Source organism: Lontra canadensis, unplaced genomic scaffold, assembly GCF_010015895.1.
Source record: "Lontra canadensis isolate GAN:19392208 unplaced genomic scaffold, GSC_riverotter_1.0 scaffold69, whole genome shotgun sequence".
NCBI lineage: Eukaryota > Metazoa > Chordata > Mammalia > Carnivora > Mustelidae > Lontra > Lontra canadensis.
The window spans coordinates 138,848-156,227 of NW_022631063.1; the positions used below are offsets into that span (position 1 = coordinate 138,848).

Below are 17,380 nucleotides of genomic sequence, written 5' to 3' on the forward strand. Positions count from 1 at the left end.
TTCCTCCTGCCTTGAACTTCTCCTTTTTCTAGATGTTCCATCATTGTCCTAACTCTCTGGTTTTTGATCCCTTCAGATTTGGAGCATAGGAAATGAAAAGAACTAAAAGGGGTGGGGCAGGAAAGTTTTGATTTAACTAGTACTGTCACAAGCTGAGATCACATTCTCTAGGCTTAATAAGAATTTGAATTTACTCATTCTCCTCTGCAGTGTCTCTCACCTGCACTGCCTTCTGCCTTATTGTTTATTCCTCCTCATCCCCTAAGCATTCAGCTATAGTGACATATTCTCTCTGATGAAGTCTTGTCTATGCTGCATGGCAGCCTCCTGGGACAGAATCAAAGAGAAGCCCACATTCCACAGTCAGTCTGTCTCTCTCCCTCTGGTTCTCTGTCACTCTCTTGTGTGGCCCAAATATGATTTACAGAAAATACACATACTCTCACTGCCTTGATAAATACTAGAAGAGTATGTTATCTAAGGCAACAATCTCAGTGATTAGCAGTGGGGCCGACTTTGTGTTTCTCAGGCAGAAATCATACCCAAGTCCATTCCAGAAGGGCATATCAAGCCCTTCTAATGTTCTTGGAGCTCTACTTGCTTGATGTGAGGGAGGGGCAGACACCCCTCTTCCCTGCCTTTATAGGAGAGCAAGGAGACTTGGGACTCACATTATAGCTTCCTCTGAAAAAATCCTCTCCAAAATGTGTCTACAGTTTTCCACTTATGACCCTTTTATAGCCTTTGTTTGGATGAGGAGTTAGATAACTAGGTTTTCAGGAACAGGATTTGTAAATTCTGTATGTAGTCTTATGTCCATTTTGGAGAGAAATATGTATTTGTTCTTGGTGCTTCCACTGAAATATTTAATTAATCTGTTACCTTATGATAGAATGAGCTAATTAGCATTAATAGCAATAAATATATTATTTAAATTATGTAAATGAGTTAAATGTAGGACTCTAAAGGAACAGACTATATAACTCCAAAAAATAGGAGCAAAATTTTAAAGTTCAAATGAAGTTGGAAGATATTGATTTGTAGAGACTGAAGACATGAATTTGAAACAGAACCATCAAAATAATCATTATTTAACAATTTCATATGATAGATTATCTGAATATTGATTTACCTAAAGTACAACAAGGATAAAGAGGAAGAAACAAGGATACGGTAATTCAGAAATGCATAATGGTAAACATTTCGTATTGTGAATCTGCTCCCTTGAGCTAAACGTCATAGTGCAAGAAGCTTCCTGTCTTCATGACAGTAAGATCACATATGTAAATGCAAATTTCCCAGTTCACTTCTGTCGTTGTACTTGTTATGAAAAATCTATTTCTCAACATAATTGTTGACTCTTCTCCAGAAAGGGCCTAAAAAATAAAGAACTTTGGAACAGAGCCGACAGGAGAATATTTTCACTCATTGTTAGGAAAAATGTACTTAAGAACCTGGTATTAATATGTAATTATAACAATATAAGTAACAAAGCTAATAATGAAAAGATGAAACTTTGCTAGGGAATTTGCTTATTTGCAACTACGATTCTATTAGGGGTTTTCTTCTGGTAGTTTGATTTTCTTAACTAACCGTTTATGAAAATATTGTCTATATTCCAAATGGAAACAGCTTATTTATTTCTTCCTGATTGTAAAATAATACATATTCTCTGGACTTCCAGCGCTATTGAACGTTAGACTAGCCAAATCCTGTAGTTCTTACTCAGTTCTATCGTTGATTCTATAGCATCTGATTAGCCTCTTGTCCTTTTGAAATTCTTTCCAAACACGGCCCCTGTTATGCTGCTATCTCCATCAGCTCTACAATCTATAAGGACAGAGATTTTTTTTCCTGTTTACATCAGTCTAATTCACTGCCTAGAATAGTACCTGGCCTATGAAGGTACTCATTAAATATTTAATGTATCGATCCTTTTACATATCTGTCTATTCCTTTTCTCATTCTTTTGTTAACTCCTCTTCCTCTCCCAAATCTTAAAGCTAACTATTTCCCCAATGTTGAGTCTTTTTCTCTCCTTACTTCTTCATTTTTGAGCCCTCATGCATTATAATCATATGACTTCTCTAAATGCCACCCATGTCTCTATCACTGACACTGTCATCTTTTCCAGAGTGAAATCTCCAGCTTTCCTGTGACTATCTTTATATGTTTGTCACAAAGTCACCTCAAATTTAGCATATCTAAAAGTTGTCTTTTGAGTTCTCAGTCTGTAATAGTGATTCTCATTCTGACAACCCTTTTCTTTCTCCAGTTTTTTTTTTTTTTTTTGAGAAATAACTGACATACATCACTGTGTAGGTTTAAGGAGTAACAGCATGATGGTTTGATTTACATATATTGTGAAATGATGACCACAATAGGTTAGCCAACATCCACTCTCCATTATCTCATATAGATACAATAAAAAGAAAAAAGGGAAAAAATTCTCCTTGTGATAAGAACTCACAAGATGTACTCTGCTAACAGCTTTCCTATATATCATACAGCAGTGTCAGCTGTGGTCATCATGTTTACATTACATGCCTGGTACTTACTCATCTTATAACTGGAAATTTATACCTTTCAACCACCTTCCCATTCTCACAGCTCCCAGCCACTGCCCCTGGTAACCACAAATCTCTTTTTCTATGAGTTTGGTGGGGGCTCTTTAGTGTGTGTGTGTGTGTGTGTGTGTGTGTGTTTGTTTGTTTGTTTTGATTCCATAGATAAGTGAGATCATATAGTATTTCTCTTTCTCTGTCTGACTTACTTCACTTAGCATAAGGCTTTCAAGTTCCATCCATGTTACAACTCTATTTTAATCAATGGCACTATTATTTTCTCATTCTCCCTACTTCAAATTCTAAATCTGTTTTGGCAGGCCTATATTTTCATTTTAACCATCACCAGTACCACTGGCATTAGCATCAATCATCATCAGTAATATTTATATAATGCTGTATAATCTGAAAAGTATTTTTGCATCCATAACTTTCTGTCTTGGAACTTGTTCCTATATTTTTCCAAGAGACTAATTTTTGACTATTTAAAATATTTGATTTACTATTGTGCAATAAATTTAAAATTACAATCAAGTTAACTATAACAAGGAGAAGTACAGAGTGCTGTGAATTGGGATAACAGATGCCTAACTTAATTGTTTGCATATGAATGTGCTTATATGTGTGTTTGTGTGGTATTTTGCAAGGCTGATTGGATAGGCTTGCTGAAGTGTATTACATTGAAGTAGATGCTGAAAGATATACGGGAGAGCTAGAGGAAACAGTATATACAGTGACCCTGACATGGAAAGGAACATGGTATTTTTAAGAACCCTTAAGAAAGTTAATGATCCCTGAATGGAATAACAAGGGAAAGAGTGGCAGAAGATAAGGCTAATGAGATAGGCAGGGTCTAGAGCCTCACTGCAAACAATTATTTATACAGAAAGTATGATGCTATAGTATATTTTATATTAATTGTATGTTGTTCACTTTTGACTTCTGAAATCCTCTCATTTGTGACTATGATAACCTAATCTTTTAAATAACTGATTAACTGATTTTCACAAAATATATTTAATATTATAGAATTCCATAATCACTATATGTTTGCTACTGATTTATTCATTCTTTCATATTTTATTTATTTATCTATTTAAAAAAGAGTCTATTTAGTTGACAGGGAGAGTGAGAAAGAGCACAAGAGCAGGGAGAAGCACAGAAGGAGAGGGACAAGCAGACTCCCTGCTGAGCAGGGAGCCTGACACTGAGTTTGATCCCAGGACCCTGGCATCATGACTTAAGCCAAAGACCGAAACTTAACCAACCGAGCTACCCAAGCACCCCTCTTCTATGTTTTAAAAAATATTTGAGAATACCAGATGTTTAGTTGGAATAACATTGAATATATGAGTTTTTCACTATTGAGGCTTTCCATTAGTATACATTCATTCATTTATTTAGGTCTACTTTCATATCGTTTAAGAAAGTTTTATAATCTTCATCACAAATGTATTGTATAGTTTAAAAAATTTATTCCTAGATAGCCTTATAGTTTTGCTTCTAAAATAAATGGATTTTTTTCCTATTAGGTTTTAAAATAACGTTTACTATATTATAAGGGTAAAATAGATTTTGTTTTTTGTGTCCAGCTACCTAGTAAAGATTTCTAGGTAAACAATCAGATAATCTTTTAAAAATATAAACCAAAGAAGAAATAATGAAGACGAAATCCCCAAACATGCTTTTTTTTTTTTTTTTAATTCTCAGAAAGTGAATTAAAGAATGGACAAATAAAGTTGGGGGTATTTAGAGTAGGGGATAATTGGAAAGGAGATGAAGTTATAGTTACTGGAATGGAGCATACTTGCTGAAGTGAATGGAGGTGAGTTTAATGATCTTTCAGAACTTTCCCTGGAGTATTCCTCATAAAAGAAAATACCTTGATGTGGTTCTCAAGTTGTGACAAGTGCCTTAAATCTAATTGACTGCTGGCTTGCTTTTCTCTGCTAGGTGACTCATATCACCAATACTTTTAACCTTACGAAGTTTATCAGAAATGCAGGATGTCCTCAGTGCCTTCATCTTCAACACACACACACAAAACCTATTAACACCTTTGGATGTCTTCCGTACCCTCTTTTCTGTAGCCATCACACAGTGGAATGAGTGAATACCACCTCATGGGTAGCATGGGCAAGTAGGTCAGATTGGACTAACTGTCGTTGAGTAGTCCCTCTAAAAACAAGGACCCAGTTATCTTAACTAAACTGGAAACTGTAAGGCTAGCCAGCTGGACTGGAAGCCTTGTAGGAAACACAGTCAATCTATGTCCCCAAATTATACAAGTCCCCACTTTAGACCCCCCCAAATTGTGAACAACATGTTCTTTCTAGGAACATCAGGCACACCCTTGAGATTGTGTGTCTTGTGTCCAAATCACACATTATTTTGCTCCCCTGCCAAGAACATAGTGACTTGTGGCATAGTCATGGTCATAAGAAATCTTCGAATGTTTAAGCAAACACCAACAGTAGATGATGTAGCATGCAGGTGATTTGGGGTTTGGTTTCCATTTATATAGCATTTTGGAAAAGGCAAAACTATAGCAGTGGAGACCAGATTAGTGGTTGTCAGGGCTTGGTGAAGGGGCAAAGGTGTGACTATGTAAAAGCATTACTAGGGAGTTTATGGTGAATTACATTCAGTATAATTTTAGTATAAGTGAATTTTATCATAGTCTGTTCTGAATATTACCATAAAGCATAGGATAGATGATGAGAAAAAAATGTGTATGTATATAAGGGAGATACAGAAATAATTTCTATGATGAGTGTTATAAATAATCAAAAAATAATAATAACATTTAATATTATTTTTGATAATCTATATATCCTATATTTACATTTTATATAATTATCTCCCAAATTATATTAGACTTCATGTAATGCTAAATTTACTTCAGTTTTTTTTTCTCTGAATTTAGTTTTAATTTCCCAAGTCTACTCTGGATGATTTGTCACATTGAGGGGCAGGGAGGTGTGAGTCTGAAGTGGTGTTGAAGTTGGTGATGAGGCAATTTTAAGGTTGAAGTCATAGTAATGCATGTTCACGTCTCTCACTTTCTGTAGACACCCCATCACAGCGAGTACAGTTTATTCTTGGAACTGAGGATGATGATGAAGAACACATTCCTCATGACCTTTTCACAGAACTGGATGAGATTTGCTGGCGTGAAGGTGAGGATGCTGAATGGCGAGAAACAGCCAGGTGAGGATTTTTGTTGAAGGGTGAAGGTATAATAAACAATGTTCATGTTATTGGAAAAGAGATTTGTAAAGCCACAATTTTGCAAACATCCATGAGCTTTGATTTCTGAAATTGCTCATCTGGCCTGGGCATATCCTATAATGGGATATGGGTCAGAATGAAATCTGAAGGCAGCAATTATAGTAAATAGTGATGCAGAGCCAGCAACAGCTGCAGGCTGAAAGATAAACAGTAGCATAATTTGTGTGTCATCAGGAAAACAATAGGAATCTAAAAGTAATTTATTTCTATCTTTTCAACTGTTGGCCTATGCCCAAACTAGAGATATTATATGATAATCTGAGTGTGGGGCTTTTTTAAAGAAAGGAAAAACATTATAAGAGGCTTTAGGTATAGTCCTAGATTTATTTATGTACTATTTGGTGAGGGTAAAAATATTTTGTAGTGTGTTTCTAGGATATATATACATCTAAAAATAGTGTCTTTTTCAAAATAACTTTTCAAAAATTGCTTTTCAAAAATTACTTTTCCGTCAACGGTAATTAATATTTCTATACTGCCATGTAATTGATGAATTGCTGTAAAAGAATAATAAGCTAAATTTTACATTTACTTTTCATTCATTCATTCTTGCTTTTTTGCTCATTTATTCAACAAACAATTATGGAATATCTATAATGTGCCAGGTATAAGGGATAGAGAACAACCAAAATCTTAGACTTGACTTTAACAATCTCACAGTTTAATGAGGGATTCAGACAAGTAAACAAAGTTGTAAATACTGTTTAATGAATGTTGTGACACAGTTGTGCACAATGAACTGTGGTAATACCAAGTGTTGTCCTTTAACCACTGCTTCCCAAATTTCAATATGAATATAAATCACCTGGGGTCTTGCTGAAAAGTAGATTCTGTATGCCTCAGGCATGGAATCTCAGATCCTGCATTTCTAATAACCTTCCAGCTGATGCGACTCCAATGTTTTTGGTTTGAGGATCACATTTTATGTAGCAAGGATCTAAAACACAAGGGTGAAGGAGAAGGGATCAAGATAGCTTTCCTAGAGGAGGTGATTCCTGAGCTGGCTCTTGAAGCGTGAGTTGGACTTAGCTAGGAAGAAAAGGTGAAGGGGCGTTATTCTAGGTAGAGGAGGTGGAATATCCTTGAACATGTCCATTGACACAGGTTTGATTGCTTTGTTAGGTTATCCCTTCCATAGTCACACAGCTCTCAGTGTTAGAAATTCTTTCTGTTGGCCATATTTTTCAGTGGCCCAGGGATTGAACAGTCCTATGAAGGCCACTGTACACCACTGGATCATATTAAATTTCTGGTTGCATTTAATTATTGCCTTAACTCTACCCAGAGTTAGTGTGAAATTAAATGTTCAGTCATGATATTATAAATAATACTGGCTTAGTTAATTCTTGTTTGATAAATTTTGAATAGCCTTTGCAGGTTCCTTTTTCTTAAAAAGTACTAGAAGTAAATAGAAGAAGATTAAAATGTCTATTACCTACTCCATCTCTGTTAACATTAAAAAAAATAAAATGAACTGCTAATATTTAAAATTACCAAAGTACAGAAAGATTAAAAAAGCAAAAGTATCCTCTACTCTTGTTCACATTACCTCTCTTCAAAGGTAATCACTATTCTGTGTCTCTTCTCATAAAAATGTCATACCCTAGATCTGCATGAAAATGTATGTCCTTTTAAAATTTATACACTAGGGATTACAAACAACGTTCATGCCTCACTTTTTCATTTAATAATATATTTGGACCATTTTCCATTATTATCAGTACAGGGCACTCAATCTTTTTAATAATTGCATTACATTTAACAATATGAATGAACTTTATTTAGCCTCTCTTGATAAGGTTCTAGGTTGTTTTATATGTTTGCTACAAACATTGCTGCAGTGATCATTCACATGTATAATTTTGGTGTTATTTTGTAGGTGTTTAGGTAAGGTGAATTTTTAACAGTAGAACTTATTTACCAATGAGAGCAGCTTTTAAATTTCTATAGATATTTGCAAAATCATCTTTATAAAATGTTTCAGTATTCATATTTTTATGAACAGTGTATGAGAGTGTTTATTTTCCTCAAACCCTTGCAAGACTAAATCATCAAAATTTTACATTTTTTGCTATTTTTTAAAAGATTTTATTTACTTATTTGACAGAGATCACAAGTAGGCAGAGAGAGACAGAGAGAGAGAGGAGGAAGCAGACTCCCCGCTGAGCAGAAAGCCCGATGCGGGCCTCGATCCCAGTACACTGGGATCATGACCTGAGCCGAAGGCAGAGGCTTTAACCCATTGAGCCACCCAGGTGCCCCCATTTTTTTCTAATTTTATAGATGAAAAATAAATCTTATTTTTCAAAATTATTGGTAAGATTGAACATCTTTCCAAAAATATACTTTAATTTTTGAACTAAGTGTTCCTTTCCTTTACCTATTTTATGTCAAATCATTTTCTATATTTGCCTTTTTTAATATTTTAAATTAGTGATATGTTGTTCAGTCTGAATTCCCCTTTTTAGTGAATAAAAAAATCATGTTAATCATTTATTTTCTAAAGTTTTCTATTATAATACATTAAATATAGAACCAAATTTGAAGTAGTTTTATATGACTTGGTAGATTTTAACTATCTATTCTGTTTTTTTCTCCCAACTGCTTCAAAACTAAGTGCTTTGGACTTTTTCATGTATATAATCTGAAGGCTCATCTTTTTTATTTGGTGACAGAAGAACAATGTATGATAATCTTCACCAATTAGCATTATGACTTTTGCTCTCTCATAACTAAAGAATTATTGATAAGGAATTTAAAGTGCAAACCTCCCTGTTTAAGGTTGGAAACATCTCTCCTCAGCTGGTTAGAAGAAATACTAGGTATTCCCGGATGGCCTGAAGAAAGGTTATCTGTTGGGTATGATGACTATGAAGCTCTGGTTAGTTTGAGTCTCTTTATTGCTGAAAGGTACTTTTTGGAAGCATTTCTTTTATATTCTTTTCTTCACTGTCATCCTATATGATAGAACTGAGAAGTACAATTGGAATGTGTATTTTGTCAGGAGTCACTCCTTTATTCTTAAAATGGCTGGTGATTTTTCATCTTCCAGATCAAATAGTGATCTGTTCCTCTTTTTTTTTTTTAAAGATTTTATTTATTTATTTGACAGAGAGAGAGAGAGATCACAAGTAGGCAGAGAGGCAGGCAGAGAGAGGAGGAAGCTGGCTCCCCACTGAGCAGAGAGCCCGATGCGGGGTTTGATCCCAAGACCCTGAGATCATGACCTGAGCCGCAGGCAGACGCTTAACCCACTGAGCCACCCAGGCGCCCCAGTGATCTGTTCCTCTTTTTTTTTTTTTTTATGTTTGTTTTGATTTTTTTTCATATCTTTTTTTTTTAATTTTATTTTTTATAAACATATAATATATTTTTCCCCCCAGGGGTACAGGTCTGTGAATCACCAGGTTTACACACTTCACAGGATCTGTTCCTCTTAAGCAGTAACTTCCTTGTGACTTGCTCAGTCTCCTGAAGCAGAACAAGACTAAAATCTACAGCTTTCCCTTTATCATAGTTGAACAGGTGGGATTTTATCATGCTCTCATGTATTAACCTGAACAACATGTTTATCCCAAACCACCAAAATGTATTCCCTTTCATTTATACAGAACAGAAGAGTTGATGCAGTTAATCATTAGTATTCTCTAATGTTATTAAATAGGACCTGTGTTCTTCGCCATGCTTCTGGAACCCTATGCATGGTACAGTCAGTTGAGGTTCAAGGAGACATCTGATGAGCAGTCAAAATAGTAACAGACTCGAAGAGGAGGGTGGATGAATTTTGGCTGAGACACAGTACGTCAGGGAAGAACAGAGCGTATTTATTGAGGACTTAGAAATGTAGTGAGTTTTAAAGTGGCAGAAGTAATTTTATTCTGGTTGCCCTAGTTCATCTAGAAAGACTAATTTTAGTTAATTTAGGGCTCCATCTGATTTTCCAAATGCAATTTAATTCTAATAAATCATTAACATAACTAGTTGAAGCACTTCTTTCTTTTGATTAGTATTCCAGGGGAGATTAATGATTTTCTACCCTAATAGTAGAAATAAAAAGGATATTTTATCAGCACATTGCACCTGTCACATATCACATCTTGAATAATTCATGCCCACTGTTGTTGCCAAGTAAAACTTAAGCAAAGTTTTAGATTTTGAAGCTAAATTTTTGAATCATAATTATTTAATAAATGTTTGTGAAAGCCAGCTGTTCACTTTTAAAAACCCCAAGAGAAGCCATATGACAAGGGCTAATGAAATCAACACAATTACAATGTCCTGCTTATAAATAACATATAATGTTATTAATAGAAAAACACGCAAAGATACCACAGCTGTGCAGTTATGAAGACAACATGTTTGACTCACTGTGGTTGCCCTTTAAAAGTCCTACCCACAAATGAGCTCAGAAGAGGCAAAGCAGGGGGTAGCAGTTGGCCTCTGATACATACAAGGTAGTGTCAAAAAAGATTATTGCATCAAAACAATTTTATTGATGCTGTGAAGGCATTTGGTAATCAAAATTAGGAAAGATTTAAGTCGTCATTAAGATTGAGATGTGATGTGAATGTGAAGATGTGAGATGTGAGATGTGAAGATAGTATGGATTAAGAACAGCTAGGGGCACTTGGGTAGATCAGTGGGTTAAGCACCTGACTTTGGCTTAGGTCAGAATCTCAGGGATAGAGCCCTGTGTCTGGCTCCCCTCACAGCATGGAGTCGTCTTGGCTCTCTGCCCCGCCCCCAACCCCTCTTCAAGGGTGCATGGGCGTGCACGCCCGCTCTTGCTCTCTCTCTCTCTCTCTCTCTCATAAATAAGTAAAATCTTAAAAAAAAAAAACAAACAAAAAAAAAACTCTTTAAGGACGGCTAATGTTTCTAGGTTTGGATATATTTCACTTCTCCTTTCCCCTTAAAATAGGCACTTCATGATTACATATGTTATTGTCTGCCCCCACCTTAACCATGTCCCTCCTCCCTCATCTGTAGCCGCAACTCTTTTCTCTTAAGAATCCATAACTTGGCCCAAGGCTATAATTTTGGAAAATATTTTACTTTCTATTTGGGTAGAACCAGAGAATAAAAAAATCCTAGAAAAGTTAAAAGGAATTAGTAGGAATAGAATAAACAGAAGGAGTTAATTTCTAAGGAGAACATCTATTTCTAATTTGCAGAAGAATTTTATTTTGTAGGTTTTTAATATGAGTATTGTAGAAGAGATTATCATCTCTTAATCCTCAAATAATTCATAAAACACCTATTTTATTTCATGTTTTTTTGCTGTTTAGTAGAAAGAGATTCTAATGTGTTAATCATGGATGAAAACGGATCCAGACACACTGTAGGAAAATTGAATAATCTCAGAGTTTAAATCTGCCCCTCCTTCCCGAAAATGTCATACAATTGGCCTGGAGTTTTGATTTTTTTCATTGTTCATTACGTCTCATTCATGCCTGTGAGACTCTTGCTTGCTGTTCAAACAAATGTCAGCTGAGTTTATTTGAAAACCGGAATAAATTGCAGCACTTTAGGTCATTAACTGCAATCAGGCATTTTGCAACTGACTGTCTATTCAATGACTACAAATCTTTAAGCAGGGTTTGGTGTGTTCCCAGACCTCTTAATTTCTATCTTTGAAACATGAAATGTAATAAGAAGCAGAAAAGAGAGATACAGTTATGTGTGTGTGTGTGTGTGTGTGTGTGTGTGTGTAGAGAGAGAGAGAGAGAGAGAGAATACATGTAAAGGATATATATATATATATATATGTATGTATGTATATGTGTTTATATATACATATATATAATTTTTAATATAGTCTTTTAAAAATAATTATTTAAACAGCTTTTTATCACTTTTGGCATAATTCTGGAGTTGGCCTAAAACACTGAATCTTGAAATGTTTAGAAACTTGATATTTGTAACTTGTGGGTTTCTTTTTATGGAAAGTATCTTATGTTTCTTCCTATAATATTCATAAAATCTATGGCTGAATCAAACTAGCATCCAAATATTTGGTTATCTTAACTACCAAACTGGAATTCCTGGAGATTCTATTCTTCTTTTCTAAAGGACCAAGCCTCCAATCTGAAGGACATTATACCAAAAGGAGAAAGATACCTTTAGATTTGTTTTTAAAATTTCTTTTCAGAGACACACATAGGTCAATGGAATAGAATAGTGAACTGAGAAAGACCAACCCAAGTAGAACTATTTTTTTGACAAAGAGTAAAAGCTATTTAGTGGAAAAAGAATTGTCTTTTCATCAATGGTACGGGAATAGTTAGAGATCTATAGGTAAAAAATACCTTGTAGTGTATACAAAATTAATTCAAAATAAATCATAAATCTAAATGTAAAATGTAAAGCTATACAAATTTGAGAGAAAAAGATAGGCAAAAATCCTAGGAGGACCTAGAACCTACATGATGAAGTTTTAGACATGATATCAAAAGTACAAACCACAAAAAAAAAAATTCATAAATTGGATGTCACCAAAATTAAAACCTTTGTGTTGTGAAAGATCCTGTTAAGAGGATAAGAACAAGCTAATAGACAAGGAGAAAATATTTACAAATCATGTATCTGACAAGAATATTATATATAAAAATGCAATGAACTCCCAAATTTTAACAATATGAAAATAAATCAATTAGAAAAATGAGCAAACGCATAGTCTGGAAGTGAGACACATAATTTCTGCTCACAATTTCTTGTCCAGAACTAGTCAATAATCATATGGTCTCACCCAGTCAAAAGGGAGCCAGGAAGTGGCTATTCTTTACTAGATAGAGAGGGACAACTAAATGATGAACAGTACTAAGAATAATCACATGCTTTGTGAAGTATTATGGCCCTATCAAGGCCTGAAAATAATTAAGAATCACTAATATGAAAAATTCCCAACTGTATACACAAAAATATTCTATAAAATTTTCAGCATTGAAGAAATATTGTCAGTGATTTGGGGCTTAAATGTAAGTTTTTTCAACCTTCAAGTGTCTTATAAACTTATGATAGGTATAGGTAGTCCCTGTCCATCAACTGTTGGCAGGCATGGTTATTCTTGCTGGTTTCCTTTCCATTTTCTGACAACTTTTTGCTTCCTAAAGAGTGAGGATGAATACATAGCTTTCTTTATCTTTCTTGGAACTTTGCATATTAATCATTCTGATTAACCCTTTTGGTTACTTATTTTTGGCTGATCCACTGATTCCCTAATTAGTTACTGTTGGAGTTAGATCATTTGATTACATATAATAATAATATAATAATTTATAGAGATTTGAGTGGTATTGTATAGAGATAAAGTTAGAACAAAAATGACTAATGAGAGGTGAAATGAGGAAAATGGTGGAAGGAAAGGGAGAAAAAGCAATTTAGACTTTATTTAGGGTTCATTAAAAATGGCGGAATTAAACTGGTCATCTATGAGGATTAGAGAACAAGTCCCTAAAAAATGAGATTTAGTGGCGTGCAAGACAGTGGAATCACTGGTTTCTCTTTATTCCTTCCATTTATCTCAGTTAAACAAATTCAGATATTATTCATTTCACTCTAAGAAGGCAGTGGTCTCTGATTTGGCATCTTGACATCAAGGTTTCTTCTGTTCTCAATCTGGGCAGGAAGGCCCAGGGATTTGAGGCTAAGCTCCATTCTCATAGGTTTCTGTAGTCCCTAGGAAATGACTGCAATCACTAGATTTCATCCAAGCATGCCTAATATGTATTTTTCTTGGAAAATATACCCCAAACTATACTAACACCCCTAAAAATCAAGTGGAAAAATTATTAAGAGACTCAAGTATTCCATTTTAAGACCTCCTACTGAAGAAAAATGAGTATTCTTCCATTACCTTTTGTATCTTTTTCAAATACCATTTTCCTTCTATGAAGTACATTCTATTAATTCCACAGCAGATTCACTGTGACTGCTGAATAAACACTTACATATTTTTTTAGAGCTCAACAAACTAATAAAAATAATATTCGATTTTCTTTGTCTTCTATACAACTTCCAATGACAAAAAGAATGCTTGTTAAATGAAATGAAAGTGAAATAAACCAAATTACATGGACTAGTTTTTACTTTTGAGCCCACAAAACCGAGAAACAATGTGAATATCTTTCTGTTTCTACTTTTTATTCTTGGGACAAAGGATCACTCCATCTACAATGTAATATTCAATGTGCTGATAATGTTTATTTGTGTAGGTGGTTGAAGTTTGAAGAAGATGTGGAGGATGGAGGAGAAAGGTGGAGCAAACCCTATGTGGCTACTCTTTCATTGCACAGCTTGTTTGAGCTGAGAAGTTGTATTCTGAATGGAACTGTGTTATTGGACATGCATGCCAACACTTTAGAAGAAATTGCAGGTATATCTTTTTTTCCTTTAGTCTAGTTCACTATCTTGGTATAGCTAATTTTTGTTATTCCCTTTTCCTTATAATTATATGTATACCTTTGGAAAATTAATTCTTATAATCAGCATATGAGACTTTAAATATAACTTTCTCCTCCCTTATTTAAGATGGAAGAAGTTGAATCTCAGAGGAATGTGGTCTAACTTGTCAGTGGCAAGTCTAGAACAAGAAGCTAGATATCCTGACTCACATTTAATATATATTGTTTTTCACTGTCATGCTTAATCTACTGTCACCAATGGGAAATGGAAGGGAAAAAACCCATAAAGCTAGAGATGGATTTTTTCCAATAATGGAATGCATTTCATTCCAATGCATGAAATGATTCCAAAAAATCCGCAGATAGGGAAAATGTTAATTTAGAACAAAACAGGGAAAGGTATGGCCATTTATTTTAAACTGAATTGAAACTCATGAATTCCAGAGGATGCCAAGCAATGCAGTTGAGATTAGTTTTTAATTTAATATTACGACTGGTCCCTAGGATGAAAGATTTGTATTAGAAACCTATTATGTCTATATAACACAAGTAGTTATGTTTAGGAAGCATCTTACTGTTGTTACTCTAGAAATAGAGGAAAGAACTCCTGTATCTTTTGATTTGGAAGACAAACACACTTTAGCAAAAACAAAATAATACAAAAAGAGTTTTGAAAGAGTATAAATGAAATAGTTAATGGAGATTTTAAAAATAAAAATAAAGCAATAACTCAGGCAGTTTTTAAAATTTCTAGTGTGGAAAAAAGAAATAAAAGCAGTTCCATGTAGAATTTATTTGTAAAGTAGAAAGACTTAAGGGAATCTTTAATGTCTAAATTATATTGTAGAAATGGAAAAAACAAACTTCCAAAACTCCGTGAATGTTTTTTTGATTACATAAGTGAAAGAATATTATACAAAAAATAGATATAATTTAATCTTCAGAATAGTCTCATGAAGTAAGTATCATTCCCAATTTTTCAATAAGAAAATAGAAATTCTGAGACATTCAGGGCCCTTTTTCCGTCTAAAGGCCTCTGACTGTAAGCTGTGTGTTCTTTATATTACACTACAACTACTGTCTGAAGAAAAAGCATGGCTTGAAGTGGGTGTTGCCCACATTTTAATGATAGTTTAATTCCTTTAAAAATTATTTATTTGGTCATTGGAGCTGATAGACATGCATACATTGCAATATTTGTGAAAAGAAAAGTAAGTGTGGAAAGACATCTTGGCCTACAATATTAAGCAAAAACAATCAGAACAGAAAAAAATGGTTTAGATAAGCCTTCTTTTCCTTCTTTCCTGGAGTTTCATAGTACACCTATAAAGAGCTTTCCCTTTAAAACACATAACTGAAGTCAAAAAGACCATATGGTTAAGTACAGTATATTTTTCAGAAAAAACACAGGGTACAGTCATGGATAACACTAACTGAAGACTTAGAGAAAAATGGTTAACTTAGGAATTAGCAAACTTCTTGTGAATGCTGGAAAAGTAGCTACCCAATGTAATTTCTTAACTTTATGTTATGGGGTCCTGCTGATAGCCCATAACATTTTTGTGTTTTAATTAGGAACCAAATGACATTTTCACGGTCCTTTGCAGTTTAGGAAGCTCTTTGTAGTAATTCTCCATTATCTTTTTGATACTCAAAACAAAATTGGGGCTTAGTATTATGATTGTTTATCTTACTTCATAAATGGAGAAATGAGATGCAGGAGGTTGCCCAAAATAAGGAGTTTATTTATGTCAGTGATGGCATTACCTTTGAAAATGGATTAATCCAAACAACTTTTGGACTGGCTATATCTAATGAGACTGTCAGATTCCTCAACCTGCCAAAATTAACCTCAGAAAACACCCTGCATTACTTAAAGCATCTATATTCTAATGCTTTCGTGAGAAATTTACTTCTACCAGAAAGTCTCCCACGAATTTGACAGAAACTCTGTTCATCTTATCACCTTCGATCAGTTTTTTTGGTCTAAATTTATGTTTCCTTTCCCTCCTGCTGTTCCCTTCCCCAAGCTCTGTTCTGTAGACTATGGGAGGATTGTTAGCTGTGTTAATTCTTGCTCTTGAAAGCAAACTACATTTTCTGAGTCTGTCCTTACAAAGGAAAGTAGTTCAATGGAAGTCTTGATACCCCAAATAGCTTTTGTTCTTTCTGCTCGTCTAATTAGTCTGTATCTTTATGTCTCCAAAGTAGCTCAACTTGAATGTCCCATTTTCAGTTCAGAGCAGTCTGTAAAATGCCATTCAGAAGATGTCAATGGTTTAGAGCTAATACCACATTTAAAAAAATGATTAAAAATACTTGTTGATTATTATTATCTTAAATTTCTTTTCACTCATTAATGAGAAGAGATTTCCTCTCTTTAAGTAATTGTAATTTGACTTATTTAATCCAAAGGTATTTGTTTCTGCCCTCAATAAAATCTTACTAAGACATTTTCTCCCTATAGTTTGTAATTATTTTCTGTTTACTTTTTGCTATTTTTGCTTTGTGAAAATTGAGTTGTATTACTAAGTATGCATTAACTATACATTTTTAAGACTTCTAACTTTGTAAAGTATTTTCACATTCATTATATGTTATTATCACCGTAACCTTATGAGATAGAGAGGAGGCTATACACTCATTTTATAAACAGATAAACAGGAAGTGATATATCATAGGTGGTACTTGCAGCGATGGGAATAATTTCTTTTATTAACCTGTAATTATAAGTTTTGTTTTATTCTATTTCGTGATAACTTGTGACTATAGTGATTAACAATAGGACCAGGAGCTCTTCTTCACCTCCTATTTATCATGTTTTTCTATACGTTAGGAAGTTACTAACATATTAGTCACTAGTTTCAGTTTTCTGAAAGCTAGATATAATATTTATCTTTAAGGGCTCTAAACTCTTAAACTTTGTGAATGTACAGGCTCTAGTATTTTCTAATAGAGAAATATGACCCAGATATTGTTTTAGAATAATCAAGAATTTTTTTTTATCAGTCTTCTGATATGTTTTTAATAGTCTTAGATAATTCTTTAAAGAGATTTTTGTAGACTTAGCAGGAGAAAATCCCATTTGTATCTGGCAGGTCTGTCAAGAATGTCTGGTATAAT

The 17,380-nt window shown here is 34.0% G+C and overlaps 1 protein-coding gene across 6 annotated transcripts in view; it reads left to right on the top strand.

Annotated features, from left to right (window-relative positions):
• Positions 1-17,380, top strand: part of SLC4A10 (solute carrier family 4 member 10) — a 215,419-nt gene that overhangs the window by 63,706 nt on the left and 134,333 nt on the right. For all 6 annotated transcript variants that reach the window (XM_032880287.1, XM_032880288.1, XM_032880291.1 and 3 more), the window contains exons 4-5: positions 5,636-5,774; positions 14,069-14,229. In XM_032880287.1, the coding sequence (XP_032736178.1) occupies positions 5,636-5,774; positions 14,069-14,229 (300 nt within the window). The remainder of the gene's footprint in view (positions 1-5,635; positions 5,775-14,068; positions 14,230-17,380) is intronic.